Here is a 24,365-nt window from a genome sequence, read left to right as displayed (position 1 = left end):
TGAGGAAACTGAGGCATAAAAGAGGGCAGATGACTTGGCCAGAGTCATGCTTCTGGTGTTGGAGGCTGGCTTTGAACTCAGGTCTCTCAGACCCCAGGCCCAGCACTGTCTCCAGCGGTCATCTCTTGTGGCTGCCTCCAAGTCCTGGCACAGCCTGCCCAGCTCCACCAGGGCCACAGAGGCTGGCCCACATCTGCCTGGCCCATTCATGGGTCAGTGCCCAAGCTAGTGAAGCCATCTGAGGCCAGAAGGCTTGGGAAACCTCTCACTGTGAGCTGAGAAGAGAGGCCTATGTTATAGGTTGGAATAAGGACTGGTGGCGGCAGCAGTAGGGCAAGGGCCCATTGTGTCCATGCCATCTGGACAGCCTTCCTATCCTTTGGGATCCTCTTCTGCCAGCTCTGCCCTGCTGGTGAGGCCACATGGCCACAAGCCAGGGACCACTGCACTCTCAGAAGAATAAAGGTTACAGGTGTCCCCCCAGAGGTCAGCAGGAAGGCCCTTCGTGGGAGATGGCAGGCCTGCGTCACACCTTACTTAGAAAGACTCATATTGAGGAGAAGCAGGAGAAAGAAGAGTAGAAAATACCTTGGCAAGAGGGAGGGACAGCCTGGCAGTAGCATTGGCATCCCAGCTGGGGACCCACCACAGTGGGCATCCACTATACACTGCCCAGTGTAATGGCACATCTGCCTGAAAGTGGACCTCTCCCAGACAGCATCCTGTGCTCCTGATCGTGTTCGTAGAAATCAGAAATCCTGTGGTGGCAGCTTGTGCCTATTGGTAACTTTAGGGCCCTGGCGGAGCTCCTTCGCTCAGGGTCACCTGAGCCCTCGGCTCCCATGCCAGGCATCCGGCCTTCCGGGCACTGGCGTGGGCTGTTAGTAAGAATGAATGAGCCACGCTGCCACATGGGAGGGAGTCCTCGGGGATCTGTGGGGTCAAGGCCGAGATGCCAGTGGGTTTCTCAGGGGCAGGAACCATTTTTCAACTTTGATTTAAAAACAGAACCACGTGTTTCTTTTGCGTGGGTCGGCTGAGCCAGAGCAGAGAAAGGATGAATGCGGAGCCCCACAAAGATAGATGATAAAGGGGCTGGGCACGTTCCTGCTGGACAGCGCCCTCCCCCCCACCCCCAAGAGGAGTCAGGCTTGTTTGAAGCCCGTTGGCTTAGGGCTGACACCACCTGCCAGCCTGTGCTGTCTCCATGACCCCTTGGTCTGGCCCAGGAGACCTCACTGCCGTTGGTATCACCTGCACCCACTGCCTGACAAATCGAGAGCGTTAGGGGGCCGTGACATTGAGGAGTGGGACAAGAGAAGTAAGAGTCCCAGCCCACACGTGAGAAGGAGCCCAGGACCAGCCTGAAAGGCAGCTCGGATGGCATCAGGGAAAGACAGTGGTTTGGCATCAGAACACCTGGGCTCTGGCCCCTGCATGATCTGTCTTGAACCTTCTCTTGAATCCTCTCTTAAGAAAAGCGGGCTGGGCCAGAGCTAGGAGGAGATTTGGGGAATAAAAACGACAGGCACCGTTAATAGGGTGCTCGCAAAAGTTGTCTCCTGTGGTCTTTGTCACAACTCAAGGAGGGAGGTGCTGTGATTGTCCCCGAGGTGATGGTGCCCAGGGTCATGCAGCTAGTGGGTGTGGGGGGCAGGATTTGAACTTGGGTCTTCTGGAGGCTAGGCCCATCGTGCCACCCAGGTGAGCAGGTCCTCCTGTGCTGAGTAAATGGCAGCAGGTGCAGCTAAGGGGTAGACAGTCCCTGGGAACCTTCGGGACTGGATCTGAAGCAAGCTCGGATACCTGTGGACAGAGACGAGGGGGCAGGGCATGGACTCGCTGAGGCTGATTTCAAGTTTGTTTTGTTTGTTTTAGTAACGTGAGCTCCAGAACCGCCTACCCCGCTCAGGTTTACAAAATGCCAGTGACGGAGAACACCAGGGCCCCTCCACTGACCCAGCCCATCCCCTTCCAGCTGTCGGCCTCAGTCCCCAAGTCCTTCTTCTCCAAGCAGCCTGTACGGAATAAGTACCCCACCGGATGGAAGAGACCAGAGGAGCCCGCCCCTCGGCCACTGGCCTTTTCTGACCCCAAGAAGTAAGCTTCTGACATTTGCTGTTCTTTAATGACCTCTAACAAAGTGCTTTTCCCCTGGCTTGTAGTTGGCATCATGATCAGACCCTCTCTGGTTAGGGGCTGGATGGAAACGCCTGTGGTGAGGCTAGAGTTTGGCCCTCCTGGGCCTTGGCAGGCTCTGAGAAGGCAAAGGGGGAGAACAGATGGGTAACAGGTAGGGGCGGGGGGGAAGATGGGGCAGCATTTTTGGTAGAATTGACCTCAGTGAAAATAGCAGTTGTCCTGGTTTATGGTTTCCAAAAGCACTTTCGCTTATGCTCTTGGGATTCCCTCAGCAGCCAGGTGAGGTGGGCAGCACATGGCAGGGTGAGGCAAGGGTCGCATTCTTCAGTCTGCAGGCTATAAAATTCAAACCTGGAGAGAAGATGCTTATCCTAAGGTTGCACAGCCAGAGAGAAGCAGAGCATGACTCCAGGGGTGTTTCTGCATCCCTCCTTTGCCTTCCTGCTCTAGCTGCCCAGTTGCCTCACCACCCTCTTGGCATTAGCATCCCAAACCAGCCTTGGTGTGGCATTGTGCAAACCCAGGGCACTGGCACCCATGGGGAATCAGGCAGGACCTTGGGCCTCAGCGCCCATTAGGACATCGTCTCAGACCCTGAGCACCTTGGAGAGGGTGAGTGATCACCTCACACACTGTCAGAGCCAGGAAGGGAGGCACATGGGTGAGCCCACCAGATATTTCACAGAATCGTGGAATCTTGGAGGAGGAAGAGACCTCAGAAGAAGACAGGGGAGGTGGGAGAGGATCCACATGTGGCAGCAGGACAGTCAGCCAAGCAGGTACTTGATAAGCACCTACTATGTGCCAGGCACTGTGCTGAGTCCTAACAATACCAAAACAATGAACCAATACCTGTTCACAGGGGGCTTACATTCTAATCTGGTAGGTGGTGGGGCAGGAAAGCCTTTGAGTGGAGAATGGGGTTTGAGCTGAATTGAAGTAAAAGTGGGACTCTGTGAGGCAGAAGAGAGGAGGCCTGAGCGTCAGCTGGTGCAAAGATGTGGACACAGAATAGAGAGAAAAGGGGGCTGGGTGTTTGCTGAGAGAATCTTGGCTTCATTTGAGACTCCATTATCAGTGGGCCATGAGAGGCACTCACCAGTTGGGCAGGGTGGGCTCAGGGCAGAAGTTACAGACATGACAGGGTAGAGTGGTCCAGGTGATGGTCAGTTCACACTTCACCCAAGGGCCAAATCTGTGATACATCGCCCAGTGACAGCCCGGCTTTAGAATAATCTTTCTCGTATGATCTCACAGAACCTGACCAAACATCACCTCTTCAGCAGAAGTGGTAAAGGGCACAACCAAGCCAAGTCATGCTGAGGGTACATAAGGATGAAAATGAAGAAGGACAACAGAAGAAAAATGAAAAAGATCTGCAGATTTTATAGCAAACTTTATCACCATCACGAGCAGTGGCGCTTCCGTACTTGAACCACTGCCCAAGTCTAGGGTGTGATTTTTTGAGGAGGGTGGTGTGGAAATGAGCAGAAATGAGGCTAAAGAGAACAAAGATTGGGCAAACGGCTAGATTAGACATAGTCAAGGTGACATAATTGTGGGGAGTTAGGGCATCGATTCCCAAGAATGGCAAAATGTGTCAGAGAAAAAGGCAACCAGGAGAACATCAGCAACTGCTAGGCAGTATGTCTCCCTTCCCATCTCTGTAAAATGTTTCAGCGTTGTCTACACGTGCATCACGGGCATGAAGTTTAGTAGGGAACGGGGGCCTTTTGCAAGGTATATTCCAGAGCAGGCTGCATCTTTGCCTTCACGTAATTGACCGAAAGATGTACGGAATCCCAGCATTCTACTGCTTCTGCTGTTTGCTGAGCATCAAGAAAAAAATTATTTGTTTGAGCAGAATGCCACCTTAAAGAACCTTTACCAACGAGGTGTCTCCCATACAGACATTACAATTATTCGAGTCGTCTTGAAAGAGCTGTAACACCAAAGAGAAATAACCTTCCTCGCTGCTCTGATCATAAATGTTAGGGAAGGCACAAAGCAAGGAGTTTTTGTTACGCTTCATTTTTCAGTTGCGTCCCAATCTGGGAGATACTGGAATGGCTCGCCATTTTCTTCTCCAGCTCATTGTACGGTTGAGGAAGCTGAAGTAGACATGGTTAAGTGACTTGCCCAGGGTCACACAGCTAGGAAGTGTCTCAGGCTAGATTTGAACTTGAGTCTTCTGACTCCAGGTCTGGTGCTCTATCCACTGCACCACCTAGCTGGCATATTGCCATGCTCAGGAATCAAGGACACCTGCTCACAAAAAGGGTTTTGCCATTCAAATGGAAAAGAATCTAACACAGAATCCAAGTTGAAGGAAGATTACCGACTTTTGGATGCTTTGGTCTGTGCATGATATTGGATTTCATTGGGCTTCATTCAGAGCATCCTGAAGGAGATGGTTAAAAGAAATTTAGGCCAACCATCCACATAGGAAAAACATAGTGGAGGAAAATACGTGTTGTCCACATTGTGATGTGCAGTTGCACAGACAGTCTGTGTGTCCTTTCATCTCAGTGTCCCTCCTTGGCGGACAGACCAAATAGAAGTGACTTGGGCCCACAAAGAGAAAGCTGGATTGTCTCCAGTCATTCACAGACCTCCATTAATGACCCCGAGCTCTTCCTAGAAACAGAGCTCCATCACTTTTCCCTCCGTAGTCACTAGTGTCCTCTGATTGCAAACATCCAGAGACTTAAACATTAATTCCACCCAGAGGGGCAGGCCCATAGTGAGGCTCCTTCATTGTGCAGCACAGCACCAAAGAGGGTCTGTGAATAAGACCCAGAGTCAAGGGGAGTCATTGTGAGGATGGCATGGGAGGGATGACCGTTGTGGCCCACCGCTAGCTTCATGATGGCAGGAAAAGTGGCCTCTGGGTGCAGGGCCGGAAGATAGGGGCAGAAGTTACACAGGCTGGCCCGCCTGGGTGTGTGACAGCTGGCACCACCAGAGGGAGCAGCCAGTTCAAGGAGGTCACGCAAGTCCTTTGGGGTGTTTGCACGTCCGTGATGATGCAGAGGTACAGGGAGGACCCGAGCAAAGCAGATTGAGTCCTGGGAGCTCTTCAGATAATGGACGACATCATGTGCCCTACCCCAGTCTTCTCTTCTCCTCGCCAAAGACCTCCCCCCATTCCTTCCTGTGAGTTTCCCCGGTAGGGGCCACGGTCACCTCCCTATCCTGACTCCTCCCGCCATCTGCGCTCCTTCTCACCCCATTCCCAGGGTGCGCTGCTCATCACTGCACACAGTCCTGGTGCCTTCTGCCCCTGGAAGACTGTCCTTCCCATGTATACCTCCATTAGCAAAGCCTCGGCTGCTGTAGAAGTCGGCTGCCCCTTCCATTAGTGCGGACAGCAGCCTTTATGTCCTCCGAAGTCTCCATGGGTTCACTGCTGAGGCTATGGGAAGAACGGGCCTGCCATTGAGTTCCAGGAACCTTGACCTAGGTGTCTGGGGCCCAGCCTAGTACCTGGTACTCAGCCTAGGACATAGGTGTCTGGGGCCCAACCTTGAACCCTGGTACTTGGGGTGGATTTGAGCCCCAGGACAGCTGTCTGCAGCTGCCTGACGGGTCAGCAGGCCCCAGGTTTTCACCGTCTCCCTCTGTGCCCCAGAGCTCTGCCTGCTGGTCTGCTCTCTCCCAGGAGAGGGAGTCTCTGAATCCCAGCAAGATCCCAGCATCAGGCTGGGTGCTGGCGAAGCTGGAAGGCAGAAAGCCCCAGGGCCAGGCAAGCAGACAGACAGATGCTGCATGTGCAGGGGCCCGGGGAGGGACAGTTGTCAGCATTTTTGTGACACCTTTGTGTGCTGGGTGCTCACCCATGAGGAGACTGAGGCAGGCAGAAGTTAGGCGACTCAGTCAGTGCCCCCCAACTCATAAGTGTCTAAGGCTGGATCTTCACTGGGTGCCCTGCGGCACCCCCTTGGGATGCCTGGGCCACACACAAGCCACTCAGCCTTCTTCCTTCCAGATGGCAGCAAGGTCAGGAGAAACCATTCACCCCCTGGCAGCAGGCAGTGTCTTTGGTAGGCTGCCATTTTGTGTTGGGAGTGAGATGGGTCATTCTCTGTGATTGGGTGGTATAGATGCCTAATTAGCTTAATTAACCTGGCCTGAATGGGACCTCCCCAGATGCTGTAGGAGCCCAGGCCCTGCCTCAGTAATCCTCCTTCTGGCAACCCTGCCCCCGGGCCACTGGGCTGCTCTTCCAGCCCACTTAGGTTCTGTTGGCTTCTCCATGGAGGGGAGCAGGGGCTGGCATGCCCTGCTGCCTCCCCTTGGGATGGAGGATTCTGGGAAGCGCTGAGAAGTGGGGTGGGGAGGGGGGAGTCTCCTACCAGGATCTGCCATGAGGGAATGTCTCCCTGGGCCATGAGAGGGGAGACACGTAGTCAGGCCTGTGCTTTTCATCTGGTGGAGGATTCTTGGGGATGAGAAGGAGCCTGCCACCTTATCTTTCCCTTTTTAAGGTTCCGGTACAGGCAGTTGAAAACTGCTGGGCTCCCCCAGTCCCTCCGGGCTTGAGAGGGTTCATTTCCTCCACTTGGTTTCTAGGTCACTTCTGGGCCTTGTCAAAGGCTTTGTCGTTGAGCGCATAAATGGTGAAGCCCGGCAGTCTGGCGGTCCTCAGATCCTTTTCTGCTCCGCGTTGTCGTGCTGAAATCCCGCTGAGCCGGCAGGGCCAGGAAAAGAAAGCAGAAATTGTTTCATGTTGCCTTGGGTCGAAGCCGGAAAGAGGGGGGGGCCTTGTGACCTGGGTCCTGGGCTCAGAAAGCCTGACTTTTGATCTGGAAATGCTCTTCCCCTCTCCCAGAGAATCCAACACATGATCTCGTGTGTCTGAAGCCAGTTGTGTCATTGCAGAAAGCTAAATCGGTTCTTATTAGCTCAGCTCACCCTTCCCTGTGAGGGAGGCCGGTCAGACTGAAGCTCCTGCATACATAGATTGTGATAGAGTGCAGGATGTGTGAGTACTGTCCACCAGGACCCCCTCCCCCAGTAGGTGCTCCCATCCCCTTGGGATAGCTTTCTAAGGGTGCAGACCACTTATTCCATGAGTGGTCTCTGAGTGGGTTTCCTGCTCCTGTCCTCTCCTGTCAAGGGGAGCCTGCATGAGTTCTTGCCTTGGGTGGGTTTCAGGAACCCTGCCAGAATGCAGCCCCCAGGCTCACCACTCAGAGCATCCTCACAGGCCAGGTGTGTTTTAGTGATTCGTTCTGGCTTCCCCCACTGTGGAAGGCAGTCACGGCCAGAGGGCCATGTTGCCTGCATGGCTGCCCAGGCTTTGAGAGAGAATGTGATCAGTGAGCATCCTCCGTGGGGGAGCAGTGGGTCATGCCAGGCCATGGCTGCCTCCTTGGGGAAGGGCAAGGAGCTCTTCTCCCCATTTCTCCCCAAGAGCTTCTGGAGGATACCCTTGTTCAGGGGCCACTGGCTCAGTTCTCCCTCTGGGCCTGCTGCCTCTCCCTGCTTGGTCCAGGCCTGCTCCACAGCGTGGCTGATGCCCGCCCTCTCCCATTGCTTCAGATGCCCTCCCCCAACTCCACTACCAGCCTTCTCTCACTCTGCCACAGGTCCTTCAGAGACCTGGGGCTCACCCTGGCCTATCCCCATGCTCTCTCTGCCTGCCTGTCCCGGCTCATCGTGCCTCCTCCCCCTCCCCCACCCACCCCAAAGACTTCTTGTCATTAATTCCTCCCATTCCCCAAAAAGCAGGCCATGAAATGGATTTCCCTTTTCTCTCTTGTCTCTGGATCCTGGCATATATACAGTGTGTTCTCGTTGGCAAAGCGATTTACAAATATTGTCTGCTTTTTATGTTCACGACTACCCTGGGAGGAAGGTGCTAGCATTATTCTCATTTCACAGGTGAGGAAATTGAGGCTGACTGAGGTTAAGTGACTCACCCAGAGTCACACAGCTAGCAAGTGCTCGAGGGCACATTTGAACTGGGGTCTTCCTGACTGCATCCACAGAACCACCCAGCTGCCTGTGCCCAGCCCCCAGAGGCAGAAGGGCCAGGAGCTGCCCCTGCAAGCCAGAGGAAGTCAGGGAGGAAGGGAGAGAGGCCGGGCACCCCCTGACCCTCTCACCGGCTTGTTTCAGGCAAATCGATATGAACACCAAGAATGTCTTTGGGCAGCCCAGGCTGAGGGCATCCCTGCGCGATCTCCGCTCACCCCGGAAGAATTACAAGTCAACCATTGAGGACGACCTCAAGAAGCTCATCATCATGGACCCCTTGACCCCAGAGCAGGAGCGGGATTCTTCAGTGAGTACACAGGTCCCTCCCGTGGGGGTTGCCAGTCCCCAGACCTAGTGCCCTCTGTGGGCGAGGCCTGAGCCTCGGGAGCACCCTCAGCCTGGAAGCCTCAATCGCAGCCAGGCTCAGTCCTCAGTCCAAGGAAAGAACGACCCCAGTTGGCCATGTGCGCTCCAGCCTCGGTCCCTTCCTCATGAGACAGCCTGCATCTTGTGTCTATCCTTGCTTGGTTTTACTAAGAAGTATGGGTATTTTGGGGTGGGGGGGGTGGGATCAGGTGGTCTGATAGTCTGTGGTGGGAGAGGAGAATTGAGGTGAAGGGTCACTGATGTTTCTCAGCTGAAGGCCAGTGGCTGTGTGCCTCCTTACACCATTACCCGCATTCATCAGAGGGACTGTTCCCTGAGCAGGAAGCAGAGAGGGCACTATATGTAATCTGCCGGGAGGTGGCTGGGCCAGGACCCAAAGTTGTCAGACCCAGTCCCAGCCCTCAGGGACCTGATAGTCTAGTTAAAGAGACATGTTATGTGTCTACCCAAAAATAATCACTGTCTTAGAGTTGGAAGAATCTTACAAACACACCCTCCCTTCTCCCTCCTGTGTTGGAGGGCAGTCCCTGGCCCAGGAGCATGGAGCTCTCTCCCCTTATGCAGCAGATAAAGAGGCCGGACAGACTAGAAACGAGAGTCTGCAACTGGCCCCCTATTTCTGGGGCGCCTCCAAGCTTAGCTCTTAGCCACAGAGGCATCGTTAGCTGCATTCCATAGATGAGGAAGGGGAGGCTTGCAGAGCTAAGGTGACTCACCTAGGTTCACAGACATAGGAAGTAAACACCAGAGCCCAGATTTGAACCCAGGGCCCGGGAGCTTGTCAAAAAGGAGGCAGGCAGGGCGGTCCTCGTGGAGGAGCCAAGCTTTGAAGGAGGGCTAAAGTGGGGGGCCAAGTCTGGCTATCAGTGATGGGGCTCAGCAGGGAACAGTCAGGGGAAGGTTTGGGGGAGCATATCGGATGCCCACCTGAGACGTTTGGAGACGAAGCAGAGAAGAAAGCCAGACTCGGAGGGTTTGTGTTGTCCCATGGGCAGGGGAAGGGCCACAGTAGACTAAAATCAGGGCTTGAGAAGGGTCAGTGCCAGGAGGGAGACCCAGGTTGGCACAGAGCTTTAGGCAGGGGGGAAGGAGGCCTGGGCAAGAGAAGGAAGGAAGTCTGCATTAGGTGCCTGCTGTGGGGCTCTGCTAAGCGCTTTACAGCAGTCCTCACAGCAGCCCCTCCAGATAGATCCGCATTTGACAGATGAGGAAACAGGCCAACAGGGTGATGTGACTTGCCCAGGGTCACACAGCTAGGGAATGTCTGAGGCCCGCTCTGACTCCAGGCCAGGTGCTCTGTCCTCTGCACACCACACCCCCCCCCCCAGCCTCTGGCAGGAGGCTGTGGGCCATGGCTGGGGGGTCAGAGCGGGTGGGGCTGGAGTCCTTCCCTGGCGCAATTGCAGCCAGGCCTGGAGCTCTGACCTGGTGCTGCCCACTCCTCTTGCAGTCCCCCCAGAAGGCGCTGCAGAGGACCCTGTCTGATGAGAGCTTGTGCAGCGGTCGGCGGGAGGCCTCATACTCAAGCCCCCCCTGCTTTGAGCCGGGCCTGCCCAGCGACGTCCTCTTCACGAGCACCTACCCCTCGAGCACCCTGCCCTCCCGCCGACAACACCAGCACTCGCACCCGCTCCCAGCCGGTGGCAATGGGTTCCCCGAAAAGAAATGTGAGCACATTTTGGCTGTTGGCCTTGGGCCCAGGGGGTGGGGGGCAGAGGAGGTTCTGGGGCTCCTTTTCATGTTCGCCCACCCAGCCATAGGCTGATTCAGCCTGCAGAGGCCTGGTCCAGAAGGTGGAGGGCAGAGACATAAACATTCTGGCTGGGAAAGGAAGCTCGGTCCTCTGGTTTGGCAGGAGACTTGGCAGGCAGCCTCATGGTGCTCAGGCAGCCTCTCTACTCTCCCTGTTTCCAGTCTCCACATCCCCCCATGCCCCATTTTTGTAGAAGGAAAGAATCATGGAACCTCGGTGGGGTAGAGGTGGGGGACAGATCTGGAGCACATTGCCCCTTGGTCCCTGTAGCCCCCATGACCCCTGCCAAACCTCCGGCTGTTTGGGGGGTGGGCAGGATAGTCTTATTGGGCTTAGTTTGGACATGAGTCATTTTGCTGGCCCCAGGAGGATGAAAACCTCCACTAAGTATCTTAAGTTCCTCAAAGTTTCGTCATTTCCCTTTGCCGTGATCTGATCTAACATGACCATAGCTTTCCAAGCCAGTCAGAGAAATGGCCCAACCTGGGCAAATGGGAATGTGGGGGAGGGACTGCCTCCATGGGAGGTCAGGAACAATGGGGAGAGAAATCCTCAAGGGAAGGAGTGGGGTACCCAGGGTGTGTTGGGGTGTTGGCACATCCCTCAGAAGGTGCCCAGATTTCATTTCCCACCGGGAGCAACCCCCTCAGATGGGTGGACTGAGCCCTGGACCCCATGCCTCCAGGCAGGTGAAGGGCAGGGAACCAGGGAAGGATGGAGGAAGGCATCTTTGAGGGGCATCCTTAGGCAAGATGGAGGTGAAGAGTAAGATTGTGGACAGGATCCCCTCTAGGTTATACAAAACCAGTCTATCCGGGCCTCGGCTAGGCTGGCCTCAGCTGTCACATCCTGGCAAGCAGCCACCGAGGGAGGCCTCTGCCCAGCCCTCAGCATCACCCCCTGGCAGAGGCAGAGTTAAAGTGGAGCTGCCTCTAGCCTGCCCACTGGGCCCCAGAGCTCCTCCCCTTCTGGGCAGCAGCCCGACTTCTCCACCTGATGGAAGGCACTTCTCTCGCCCACGTGGCTTGCTTGGAGGGGAGCCCTGCCTGTTGCTGACTATTGGCTGCTAATGAAGGACCCTCCAGTGCTGATGGCCCTTGTGGGAGCACAGGAACGTAAGGTCAAAGGCAGCTGTCTGATTAGTGGAGCAGCCTGAGCCACCACTTCGATCAAGTCCAGGGAGCCGGGGATCCTGGGAGGGCCCCCGCTGCAGGAGACAGAAAGGGTCAGGTCCCCTCAATCCATTTGCTACTCTCCACTCCCACGAGGGATCCCCAGGTCAGTGCCTTCATCCAGGCTCCCCCACTCTGCTTTGCCCAGCCACCATCTCGGCCTCGGAGCTCTCCTTGACCGACGTACGGGACCGGCCAATGAGGCGCCTGGACCCCGGGATGATGCCCCTCCCTGACACTGCTGCTGGCCTCGAGTGGTCCAGTCTGGTCAATGCTGCAAAGGCTTATGAAGGTGAGTTCCATAACATCCCGCCTCTTCCCTTTCTCCCTCTCCCCTTCCCTGGGCAATGAGCAGCACATTCTCCATCTCTCTCTGGGAGGTGCCCTCCACATAGCCGTAGGCAAGTCCCTTTGCTGTTCCAGATCCGATGGCCATAGCCCTTCCCGTCCCCAGGGGGTCAGTCTTTGAGTTCCCAGTTACTCGGAGGCTCTGGGAGGCCCTACAGGTGTTCATTCTCTCTCCTGCTTTTAGCAATTAAGCTCCTCTCCCTAGGGGCACTGGGTATCCCATGTTAGAGTTCTCTAGGGCCTTTTGTGGGTGGCCTAATTCAGCAGGGGTCAAACAGGAGACTGCCCAGCCCCCAACCACTTTTATAGGAAGGGAACAAACTTCTGTTAAGCGCCTGCTCTGTGCCACGCACTGTGCTAAGCACTTTACAAGCTCCCTCGTTGGAGCCCCACAGCCACCCTGGGAGGTAGCCGCTGTTTTTATCCCCAAATTTTACAGTTGAGTAAACAAAGGCAGACAAGGGGAGGTGATTTGCCCTGGGTCACACAGCAGTAAGTGTCTGAGACTGGGTTTGAGCTCAGGTCTTCCTAGCTCCAAGTGCCACTCTGACACATTTACATTAAGGGTAAAGGAAGGAATGATGCAAGCTTAGCTCTAAAGTGGCTGAGGCAAAGGCTTGGAGGTGGAAAAGTTAATGTCACATAAAAGTGACAGTGAGCAGGCCAGTCGCACTGAATCAGTGACTCTCTGGTTCACTGGCACTGAGTCCGTCCTGCCCCTGCAGTGCCGTCTGCGTCATCCATCCCCACCAGGGCCCCGAGAGAAGGCAGCCCATCCGCTTCTGTCTCACTTCCATTGGGAGGAGGGTTTTGTCTTATGCCTAACCTGAATTCTCCTCCCTGTCCTTTCCTCCCGGAGCCAAGCAGCAGGATCTCCTCACCCTTCCAGTCACTGGAGCGTCATCATGTCTTCTCTCCCCACCCCCACCCCTCCACCCCAGCCCTTTTAGGTGCTCCCTTGATGGCATGAGTTTGCAGCCCTTCCCCATACTGGCCGCCTCCCTCTTCCAGGTGCCTTCCAGCTCACCAATGTCTTTCCCTGTAACATGAGGCCCAGAAATGAGCACAGTGGTGCAAAGGGGGTGTGACCCCATGGTCAAAGCATGGTTGGACTACCTCCTCCCTTGTCCGGGGCATTAGATTGCTCTTCATGTGGCCTAAAATCACTTTGGCTATTGGAGCATGTGGTCCACTCTTAGCCCAGGATCTTCCTTAGTGCATCTACCCCCAGCCACACCTCCCTGTCTTACACTTGTGAAGCTGATCTGCTAAAGCTTCTACATTTACTCCTGCTCCCAGACTGGCAAGCAGGTGAGAATTGGGCACAGATAATTATAACGCCAGGGCAGATTAACAAGTGCCACATAAGTGGTTAGAAACCAGGCCATGCAAAGGAAGCAAGCCTCCATCTCCTCCCTACTTGCCGCTCTCTGTTCTGTTCTGGAAACTGCCCTTTCAGGTCTGACAGAGTGCACTGTCCCCAGGGGGAATCTGCCCCAACCTGTCAGACGTAGCTGCCTCTGGAGGAAGCCCTGCCCTGGGCCTCCTCCTTGAGGAGCATCACAGAGTGGGGCCTGGCATGAGCCCTCCTCTGCGGAGGAGAGGCACAGAGACACCGTGCTGCAGCAGAGTGGGGCTGCCCGGCCTTGGGACCCCCACAGCCCAGGACGAGGGAGGCAGGCAGGTAGGAGTCAGGTCCCCGTGACACTGGGCTGGACTGGGGCAGGTGCTTTCCCCATCACCTGGAGCTTCCTATACCCCCCCCCCCACCCCTGCCACTTGGTCACCTTGCTCCTGACATCCCAGAGGAAGAGCAGCAAGTGCAGCTCCGTCTGCACCTTCTCCAGCTTTCTTTGGATGTGGCTGTGCCTAGACAGGTCTGGGCCTTGCTCCGTCCTCCAGCCGGGGGAGGGAGAGAGTCGATTGATGCGGGCCTCTCGGAAGTCTTACTGTACTTGGCAGGGACAAGAGAAGCCGGAGGTGGCACGGTTCTCGGCTGCATACCGGCCCCATCCCAGGATTCAGATGTGCCCCCTCTTGCGTGTCTGGGGTCAGGGGGAGTGAGTGGCTCTCTCCTGAGGCCCAGAACGCTATGCCCTCCTCGCCAGCATCTCAGCCCAGGGGGATGGCTTTGAACTGACACACACTTTGTAGGGGCTCTGGTGGGCCAGGCACCAACAACAGTCCCTGCTTTCTGGAAGCTCCCATTCTAACCGAGGGGATCTTTGTTAAATAGAGGGCAGCTAGTGGAGCCGCTTCCCCCAAGTCTGAGGTGAGGTGGACCGTGGGGCCTTCCCTAAGCCACCACCCCAGACCCTCTCCACCTATCTGGGCCGGCTTTGACTGGGGTTCTCTCAAAACACACTGACTTGGTCTTCTCTCCCTCACAGTGCAGCGAGCTGTCTCTCTCTTCTCTCTCAACGACCCGGCCCTGAGCCCCAACGTTGCACCAGCACACAGCCCAGTCCACTCAAGCCTGGAGAGGACGCCCACCACCCCCCGGACAACCCCCACGATGAGGTGAGGCACCACCAACCATCAGGGGGGTATGCAACGGGGGCTCGTGAATGAGCATCCTGCAAGCCACTCAACAGTCAGGCAACAAGCGTTTATTAAATGCCTACTGTGTGCCAGGTACTAAGCACTAGGGATACCAAGAAAGGCCCATGGCAGCCCCTATCCTCGAGGGGCTGACAAGTCTAACGGGGGAGACAACATGCAAGCAACTACGTACAGACAAGCTATAGACGTGATAAACTGGAAGGCCCTCCCGGTGGGCCCTCGGCCAGAGCTTGAGTTTAGGTAAGACCCAGCCCCTCCCTGCATCCATTTTGGTGCAACAAGGACAGGCACTGGGTGAGGGGCTGGAGAGGTAGAAGTCAAAGTGAAGGCATCTGTCCCTGCTCTCAAGGGCCTTACATTCTGTAGAGTCTATACAGGGAAGGAATCCCAGGTCTTGGGAAGAGGGAGAGACCACTCAGAACCAAGCACATTGGCCAAGACTGGAGTGGCATCAAGGGAGGACATTGAAGAAACCCAAAGGTTCTGAGAGATGCAGGGCAGAAGGGGACGTAGCCTAAGCAAAGGCAAAGAGGCAAGAGATGAAAGGCCAAGGGCAGAGAACAGAGAAGGCATGAGGGGAGTCAGCTGGAATGAGTCGCCTGAAGTCAGCCAGACCTTCAGCGAAGGACTGAGGGGTCGGTATTTTAGTGAGTAACATGGAAGGCTGTGTTGGCAGCTGGAGGGGAGGGAGGCTGGAAGCAGAGAGACTCTTGCAGGAGATGGCAGAGGTCTGTGTTCAGGCAATGGCGCTCCTCATGGGGAGAAGGAGATGATGTCAGGAACAAGGTGCAGCCTCATTGGCTCTTTGGGGGGGGTGGGGGAGGCGGTGTGGAGGGTGGTGGTACCCTGCATGGAATGGGGGGGATGTTGGAAGGATGCTATCGACCAATAGCCGGACAACCTTGGTGGTGGGGGCCCAGAGCTCACACACCCTTAAGACGCTGCTGTAGTACACTGCGGAGGTGCCTGCAAGACGGCCTGGATGGGGGAGTGAAGTCCCAGGAAGAAACAGCGGGGCCTGTTCCCCTGCTGGGCCCTTCCCACTCAGTGCCCCCCAGCACCTCTCTGAGACCTGTGCACAAGAGTGGGTGCTGCTCTTCCCCCGCTAAAGTCCCAGGACCAGACAAAGACGAATCAGTCCATTTGAGTAAAGTGCATGACAGTCACAGAAGAGGCCCTTTTTGTGGCTGAGGCCTGAGGGCTTCTTGGAGAAGGTGGCCTTGGGCTCTGGGTTTAGGGGCTTGAATAGGGATTTAACAGGCAATGAGAGTTCTAAGCAATCAGTCAGCAAGTATTTATTAAGCACCTACTGTGTGCCAGGTGCTGTGCCAAGCAAGGGGCACACAAAAAGGAAGACAGTCACAGTCTGACGGGGAAGACAGTATGCAGACAAACATGCACGAAGGAAGTTCTGTGCAGGATAAATAGGGAATGATTAACAGAGGGGAGGCATTAGAATGAAGAGAGGCTTTGTGGTAGAAGGGGGGATTTTAGCTGAGACTTAGAAGGAGCCAGGATGGTCAGTGATCAGAGCAGAGGAAGGAGAGCATTCCAGGGGGTCCAGGAGGCCAGCGGCCCTGGATGGAAGAGGAAGTGTAGAAAGGTAGGAGGGGCAGGTCAGGAAAGGCTTTGAAGACACTTTGTGCTTGATCCTGGAGAAGAGCCTGGTGCAGGCGGTTCAGTCTGTGGGTGGGAAGTAGGGAGCCAGCGCAGGTCTTTGAGCAAAGGACATGACATGTCATCTCTCTGTAAGAAGGTGGATGCCTGCCCTGCATTGGGTGTGTGTGGGGGTGGGGGTGGCCAGGGAAGGAGCTGGAGTTGATAACGATAACAGCCAGCATTTATCTGGCACTTTGAGGTTTGCGAACCTCTTTACAAATATCTCGTTTGATCCACAGAATAACCCTGTTCAACAGATAAGGATACTAAGGCAGACAGGGTTTAAGTGACTTGCCCAGGGTCACACAGCAAGTATCTGAGGTCGGATCTGAACTCAGGTCTTCCTGACCCTTAAGGCTGGTGTTCTATCCACCAAGCCACCTCTCTGCCACTTAACTACCGGGCAACGCCTTGAACGATCAAGGTGCAGATACAAGAGGAATTAGCAGAGAAGGGGAGCCGAGTGAGTTCACACCAGCTGTGAACTATGGACTCAGTCTTCTTGGAAAAGCAAGAGGCAGGGGTAGGAAAGATAGAGGGAGGCCCCAGGCGGTGGGTGAGCTTGAGAAGTTTGGCTAGTTGGCTAGGGGATGAGATGAGGAATTGGCAGCTTGGAAGATGGTAGAGTAGCAGTTAGCAGTGCAGTGAGCTCCCCCTAAAACTCTTCCAAATAGATCTAGAAAACACGCCAGACTGAATAGTGGTCGGGAAATCCAAGAAAAAGTCACAATGAAACATTTTTCTAGCCTAGATCAGCTTAGGGAGATAGAGAGGTCTGTGGAAACTGGGTCTAGGCAGGAGCACATACTCAGAGTGCTCTAATATTAGACTCTGCACTGGGAAAGAGGGGGCCCCAAACCTGTAGTGGGGCATTGAGACCAGAACAGGTACCACCTGGTGGCTTTAGCACCTACTACCCAGTCCTGGGTCATCAGTACCTGCTCCAAGGGATGGCATTCCAAAGTAAGGAATTGGGAGTCAGTCAAGTCCAAGGTCAGGAAGCAGGTTGAAAGAATGTATAAACCAAGAAGGAGCAGTCTCTGACCCTTGCCAGTGACCTGAGAGTAGCCAGCAGCAGCATCATGGCTTCAGTCCTGGGAGCAGAGCAGGCTTCTAGCTTTTAGCCCAGTCTGAAGCCTGCAGAGGAATAACTGTGACAGGAATCCCAGAACCCTACAGTCCTATCACTTTGAGCCAGCAGAGCCCCTCAGCTGGCTGATATGGGCAGAGTCCAGCAGTATCTGCTCTTGCTCAGACCCATACCCAGGTCAGGAACTTGCAGAGCTCAGACCAAGGGACAATGACCAGACTTTGCCCTGGATCAGACCATTTGGGGAGCATTGAAAGCTTACAGGTCCCCAGCCTATCCCCCAAATTCTGGAATAAACCAACACCCAGTACCCCAAGGAAGCAGCAACAGGACCAGCCTAGACCTTGCCTCCAGAAGGGTGGCAAAGCTCAACTCTAATGTCTAATTAGAAGTCAGAGAGCAGACAGAAAAATGGGCAAATAAAAAAAGAACCTTGCCATAATAAGCTATCATGGTGGCAGGGAAGCTCAAAATATAAACATAGAATGAGAGGATGATTCCAAAAAGTCTACAAACAAAGCCTCGGAGAAAAATGCAGCTCGGACACATTCAGCTAGATTACTAGAAGACATGAAGCAAAAGTTTCAAAAATAGTTTAAAATATTTTTCTAAATGAAATAAGACCACTAGAGGAAAAAAGAAGGGAAGGATGGATGGATGGTGGGAATGAAGAGAAGGCTGGGTGGATGGCAGGAACCAAGAGAAGGCTGGGTGGATGGCAAGAATCAAGAGAAGGACGGATGGATGGCAGGAACCAAGGGAAGGGTGGACGAATGGCAGGAATCAGGGAGGGTGGGTGGATGGCAAGAATCCAGGGAAGGGTGAGTGGACAGCAGGAATCAGGGAGGGTGCCATGGCAGCGAGGGCCTCACTGAGGTTAGATACCATTAATTTGTAGCCCCTCCTCCTGGGCTGCCTTTGTTCTCAGCCCCTAAAGCTCATCTCTGGGCCAGCTTGTTTCTCCTCTGCTGGCCTGGCTGGGCCTGGTGAGGTTCCCAGGCTTCAAGACAATGGAAGCAGACACCCAAGAGCCTTACATCTCCTGGAGAGCATTGGGCCCTGGAAAAGCTCCGGGCTAGTCAAGCCTGACCCCAGCCAGCCTCTACTCCTTCCCACAGGCCCAGGCATGGAGTCGTTCTGATGCCATGTTGGGGTGACTCATCTGTACCATGGGTTGGTACAGGAACAGGTTGTCTAGTCTGCCAGTCCAGGAATCTGGTTGGGCTCAATTTCAGGAAACCCGATCACCAGATAGGAATGTGTAGGAAGTCCCTATGAGCCACATGCCCATCCATGGGATCTGTGTGCCATATTAGGGGGCAGGCCTTTGTTGATGTGTTGGGCACCAAAGAGCGACATCTAGTGGTGAGAGTTGGCCATGGCAGCCCAGAACTTCAAGACACTGGGAGGTCCCGCTGCTCCTCATTCCTCCTTATTCTTCCAAAAATTGGAGGTCTTCCCCTCTCCTGGGGACAGCTCCAGGAAGCAGCTGCTTCCCTGCAAGGGGTCCCATCCTCTGCCACCCCCTCTCAGACAGAAATGCCCATGTCTCCTCCCCAGGATCAGGCTTCTGGCATTCCCAGTTTCCTCTTAATGCTCCCCTTCTTGTCTATAAACTTCTCTCCCTTCATCCTGACCCTATTTCTGTACAGCTTACAAGCAGTCCCTCCTGTTTTAGGGTTCAGCCCCCCTCAGTTTCTTGTCTTCCTCATCTTCGTTGGTTCTTAGATATCCCCCAGCCATCTGTTCCTCACTCATTTTTGGGTCTAAGGCAGAGAAGAATTGTTTTCTAGACCACCTAAAACCTCAGTCCCAGATAGCTGACAGAAACTATTCCCTTCCTGCCATGTGCCCCACCCCCCCACTTTCATCCCTGAATCTGCAAAAATCCAGGAGCAGCCATAAAGCTTGAGGTCAGGGGACTGGACAAGATCACCCAGAGTCCCTTTCCTGTTTTGGGAGGAAGCCGTCATCCTTTCTGTCTGGAATGCAGACTTGCTGGGAGCCTGAGGTACTGGAGGCTTTGTCCCAAGGCCTGTCCCAGACCTCTGCTCAGTACAGATGGACTGAGAGCAGCCATAAGGTCCAGCCGGCCATCGCCAGTGCACATGCCTGTTTCCAGGAAGCTGGCTCAGGTAGCTGTTCTGGGACTTGCTGCCTGGGGTATGTGGGGTGGATTTTAGTCTCCTTGGAAGGCTGGAGCCTGGCTGGGGTCAGGGCCACACCCCTCTGACAGCCTGACCTGATGTGAAGTCATCCTAGCAAAGGGATGTCCCAATCCCCCAGGGCCCTTCTCACCTGGGCTCTGGTGCGAGAAACAGAATGAGCTTCCCTCCCCCCGCCCCACCTTTAGTAAGAGGTTCTGGGGCCCCTATGTGGATGGAGCCCTTCTCAGCACATCTCTGGGCCGTGGTTCCCATGACCTAGAGCGTCCAGTGTCCCTAGGGGCCCCAGGCCAGAGCTAGTGAGAACTTGGCAGGGTCGACCTGGGCCCCCTCCCCTAGCCCTCAGCATTGTCACCTGTGGGCACTAGCCTCCCCATAGGCCCTCCCAAGCTCCAGGAGCCACGCAGGGAGATTCAGGTGTATCAGATGGCTCTTCCCTCCGCCATCTCACCCAGATCTCTGTGCCTGGTCTCCTTGGACTTCTGCCCTTAGGACAGGGCCCTGGAGGTTTAGTCCGGAGCATGACTTCCCAGGGACATCTTGGGAAACTGATTTGTAGACCCATGAGGAAGGAGAAACATCTGGTCCTTCCCCCCCTCCCCCCAGTTACAGGAACATGGGCTTGAAGCGTAACGAAGATTTGGGGGCACCAGAGAGCCCTCCTGGCAGAGGCAGAAAGGTGCCCATTCAGGTCTTTGTGTCTAACAGATGTGGATGCCACAGTGGGGCCCCAGAGATGGGGTTTGGCGAGGGAAGGGGATGTGGTGGTGCACCAAGCCTGGACTGAGGAGGCAGGAAAGACCTGAGTTCAAATCCATCCCTAGACCCTTTATTTGCTGTGCGGCACTCTATGCCTCAGTTTCCTCATCTGTAAAATAGGATTATAGTAGGGTTGTTCTGTGAGTGAGTTAGTGAGTTCTTAAGTGAGTTAGTGTTTGTTAGGTGCTTAGCAAGCATCAGAAAGCTCTGTACATCCTTACACAAGAGGACAGGGGGCCGTCTGGGGGCGGGCAGGGGACGACTCTGCCCTAAAAACTGGGCCCAGATCTGACGGGCTGGCGTGGGGGCCAGTGACCGTGGGACTGACTCTGCCTCTCCCCCTCCCTTCAGCGAGGAGCCCCCTGTGGACCTGCCTGGGAAGGTGTACCAACTAGAAGTGATGCTGAGGCAGCTACACAACGACCTTCAGAAGGTAAGAGAAACGGGTACCGGCAGCGGGGGGCAGGGCTCAAGGCTCCCCTCAGCTGGGGCTTCCTGTGCTGTGTGACCTTGGGCAGGTACCTTGCTGTCTCTGGGCCTGGATCTAGAATCCCATGCTCCTCCTCAACAAGCCCTCCATAATGCAGCCTTGTAGACAAGTGATGGCCAATTACCAGCCTGTCACCTCCCAGGCCCCACAGATGTCACGTGGCCCTCTGTATCCTGTCCCCTTGTGCCCAGCCCCTCATGGTCTTTGTTCTCTGTAGGAGAAACAGGACAAGGTGGTCCTGCAGACGGAGGTGGCCACCCTGAGGCAGAACAACCAGCGGCTGCAGGAGGAATCGCAGGCGGCCAATGAGCAGCTGCGAAGGTTTGCCGAGATCTTCTCCACCACTGTGGAGAAAAAGGAGCCCTGAAGGGAGGGGTCTTCTGGGGCCTCCCCCCACCCCCTGCCCGTCCCCTACTCCCCTCTTCCCTCGGGCTGGCCAGTGCTGCGGGCCACCTCAGAGCCCACCCCTGGCAAAGTCACAGTTGTTGGGGAGCCCTTGCCCTGTCCCATGGTGGGGGGCTGTCCCCTGTGTATCCCATGGCACATCTGCTGCTCACTGCCTCTTCTCCTGGGGCAGCACAGGGTGCCAGGCTGTCCCCAAAGGCAGGGTGGAGATGGGTCCTTGGAGTCACTTGGGCTTGAGGGCATGTAGAGGCTCCCCTGCCCAGAAGCCCCTGGGGCAGTATACCCACACTAGTGACCAGTCTTCCTCACTGTCATGAAACCTTGAACCCACTGGCCAGCCCTTGGTATATTGAGTTCCAATGCAATATAGAAACCCTTTGGACCAACTGGGGGGGTGGGGGTAGACAGGGGGAATGCCTCCCCTACCTGCCCCTTCCCATCAAGTTTCCGAAAAAACGGAGCACTTTTTTCCAAGCTAAATTACTTTCTAGTAAACCCAAGGTGGAGAAATCCCAATGTTCAGAGTGTAAATGTTCTTTATCGGGACAGAGAGAAAGAAACACTATATTTGTATAAATAGGACAGTTTGTAGTCTTTTTTTCTACGAGACTTGTCTGGCCGCCAAGGGCAGCCTGCTTGGCCCAGTAGTCACTAAAGGGTGGGGTTGGGGCTGCTGTTGGCTTTACCCCCTTCCTCCTTCCCCTGCCCCTCAGGGCCCGCTTAGCACTGATGCCAAAACTACTGAATCCAGACTGTGGCTGAGGGCTGGGGGCTCCGGCCCGTGGTGAGGCTGCACATGGCCTTTGTCCCCCACTCCGAGCTTACCCTGAGGCCCACTCCATATTCCTGAACATGGGGTCCAAACCCCCCATCTCTTCCCCTGCTAAGGAGGGGCTGGGGTGGGAGAATTAGAAAGGAGTTTTCTTTTCTCTTTTTTTCCTTTGAAAGCCACCAGGGTCCTTGGACTCTGGTTGAGGCTTCAGGCCTGCTCCTATAGGACACACACTGGGGCAGCCCTTCCCTCGCTGCCTGCAGCTTCTCTAAGGCAATAAGGAATGACAGGCCGGGCGGCAGGCCTGCGCACCCGGCCTGGCAGCTACATGTGGTACTATGCTGGGAGCTTAGGAAAAGAGCAGCTGTTTTTTTCTTTAAAAAAAGTATAAATATAATATATATTTATTTTTTCATGCAAAGCCACCACAGAACAATTCAGTAGTAATCCTCTGTGGATCTATTTCCAGCCTCATGCTGAGGACACAATCTTCAAAGCCAAGTTTCCCATAGATTCCCCCAACCCAAGCTGGGCCAATCGCAGCCCCAGGCCCCAGAGGCTAGAGGAGGACAGCCAAGCAAGGGGGTGGCCGGGCTGGAGAGCCCTGGAGGCTCCCGTGTCTTCCATGGCCCAGAGTCAAAGAAAGCCACATCGGGGTCTGGAGACTTGGGCTGCGGCTAGACTGGTTTTTTTCCTCCAAAGAATCCTCTGGTCATCTTCTAGAAAAGAGGGGTGTGCTTGGCAGCAGATCCCAGGTCTCCTTTTCCTCCCTTGACATGGCTGTAGGCAGATGTGGGGCCCTCTGGCCCCCAAAGCAGCACCCCCAACTCCAGCCCTGACATTTGTCTCACCCCCCCCTTAATGGGGGCCATCTCCCTGGTGCAGAAAGGGTTCATTAAGAGGGGGAGGGGGAAGGGAAAGGGGTGTTAACCACATCTTCCTCCAATGTAATTAGGCCCCTTCAGTTTCAAACCAGCTCAGTCCTGATTGGATGAGAGAGAGCAGGGGATAAAATATTGGAGATAGGAAAATGTATCCATAAATCTCCTAGCTGCCCTTCCCCCTGCCAGATGGGCTACAGGGAGGCCCTGGTGAGTGTGGCCCTCCCATTACTGGCCCAGTCGCCTTACTTCGGTGTCTCTCCCAGCCCTTCTCTCTGGGGTCTCCCTAGGAGGGCCCCCTACCCTTCCAATGCTTTTGTCTCCCCTTCATGTCTAGGGATCATTCAAATCATTCTGGGGCGTGATTGTATACGTTGACCAAGTGTAAATTACAGCCGTTGCGGTTTTTTGTTATCATTTTGTAAGGATCTATACAGATAAAATCTGTCTATTTAATTTTGCCCTGGCATTTTTCTTGGTGGTTGACAGCAGCACCTTTTCCTATGTCGACTGGTTTTTTTTTGTTTGTTTTTTATTGCAGGGGTGGGTGGGTGGGTACATTCTTTTTTTGTCCTTGTTATTCCACCCAGTCTTGAGATTAGGGGTCTTGTTTCTGGAAGTTTCAGAGGAAATAAATGTTTCATAGAAATTGTTTGTTCTTGCTGCCTGGATGACTGGGATATGAATCACGAGAGAGGAGACTGGCAAGTCCACCTCAGGTGGCATCTGCTCGACTACCCCTTTGTAAGGGAGAGCGGTCTAACAGTGGCACAGGCCGCCACAGGAGGAGAGGGAGCTCCCCATCTTGTGGGGTGTGACAGGGCCTGACATCCCAGGTGTGGTTCTAAGTGGAGCTGGACAAGATGACCCCTTCCAGCTAAGTGATTTTATTGTTCCAGCCTACTGTCGATTTTTGAATACTGGCCCCTGTCCTGGCCCACTGCCCCCTCAAGGAAGTGCGTAGGTTTGGGATGAAGCCAGCTGCCCAACATATTGGTTTCCTAACTACCCCTACCACCCCTACATTGGCATGTTCTGGGTGTTATTCCATGAATTTCTGTTTCCTGGCTGGCCAACACACCCTATTCTGCCTTCAGGATCCTCAGACCTTTGTTGGGGGGGAAGTGGAGAGCATCAGGATGGCTGCTGCCCCGGGTCAGGCCAGGTCTCTTCCCTGCTAATGGACTGGAATCTATCCCCAGCTTGAGTGCCAACCACCCGCAGACCCCTAGCTAAGGTCCCAGAATGGCAGTCCCAAACCCAGTCCTGGGCAAATCCTTAACCACAGAAAAACCTGGAAGCCAGGCCTCAGCTCCATCCCCAGATTCATCTGACTCTTGGACACAGAGTGGCAGGTCCCAAACCAAGTCTCTGTAACCCTGACCCAACTGATCCCTAAGCCACCCACAGGCAGAGCCACAGACTGACCTCCCAAGGGTGAGTGGGAATGGGTCCATCTCCACTTCCAGGCACCCAGCTGAGAGCCCATGCCTCAGCAACAAGTGTAGAGGTCCATTGGGATGTCTTCTAGGGAGGTGTCGAGCCCCAGACTCTTAGTGATGGCCCATGTTCAAAGAAAACCACAGTCTCTTTCCCAAATCCATCTATCATCAAAGGGCCAAAGTGGATCTCAACACCTTACCTCCCCAATAGGAATCTTTCAGCCAGAAAGTTATCCAGAACTGAGTTTCTGGAAATAACATCTTAAAATGGCAGGCCTAAAAGGATCTTGGAGAGTCCCTAGGCCAGTAGCACACATCAGGGAGACTGAGACCCTGAGAGGGAAAGAGGCTGCCGT

General features: G+C 54.8%; 1 protein-coding gene across 1 annotated transcript in view; it reads left to right on the top strand.

Moving 5' to 3' along the window:
• Window positions 1-23,097, top strand: part of SIPA1L3 (signal induced proliferation associated 1 like 3) — a 71,157-nt gene extending 48,060 nt beyond the window's left edge. Inside the window, exons 14-20 of the mRNA XM_036746704.1 lie at window positions 1,879-2,100; window positions 8,266-8,431; window positions 9,962-10,178; window positions 11,585-11,728; window positions 14,175-14,304; window positions 20,371-20,452; window positions 20,727-23,097. Of these exons, the coding sequence (XP_036602599.1) occupies window positions 1,879-2,100; window positions 8,266-8,431; window positions 9,962-10,178; window positions 11,585-11,728; window positions 14,175-14,304; window positions 20,371-20,452; window positions 20,727-20,876 (1,111 nt within the window). The 3' untranslated portion in view covers window positions 20,877-23,097. The remainder of the gene's footprint in view (window positions 1-1,878; window positions 2,101-8,265; window positions 8,432-9,961; window positions 10,179-11,584; window positions 11,729-14,174; window positions 14,305-20,370; window positions 20,453-20,726) is intronic.
• The last annotated feature ends 1,268 nt before the right edge of the window (window positions 23,098-24,365 follow it).

Source organism: Trichosurus vulpecula, chromosome 2 (genome assembly GCF_011100635.1).
Source record: "Trichosurus vulpecula isolate mTriVul1 chromosome 2, mTriVul1.pri, whole genome shotgun sequence".
In the NCBI taxonomy this organism is placed as follows: Eukaryota; Metazoa; Chordata; class Mammalia; order Diprotodontia; family Phalangeridae; genus Trichosurus; species Trichosurus vulpecula.
Note: the sequence above shows the minus strand (reverse complement) of the source record. Positions and strands in the feature narration are given on the sequence as shown.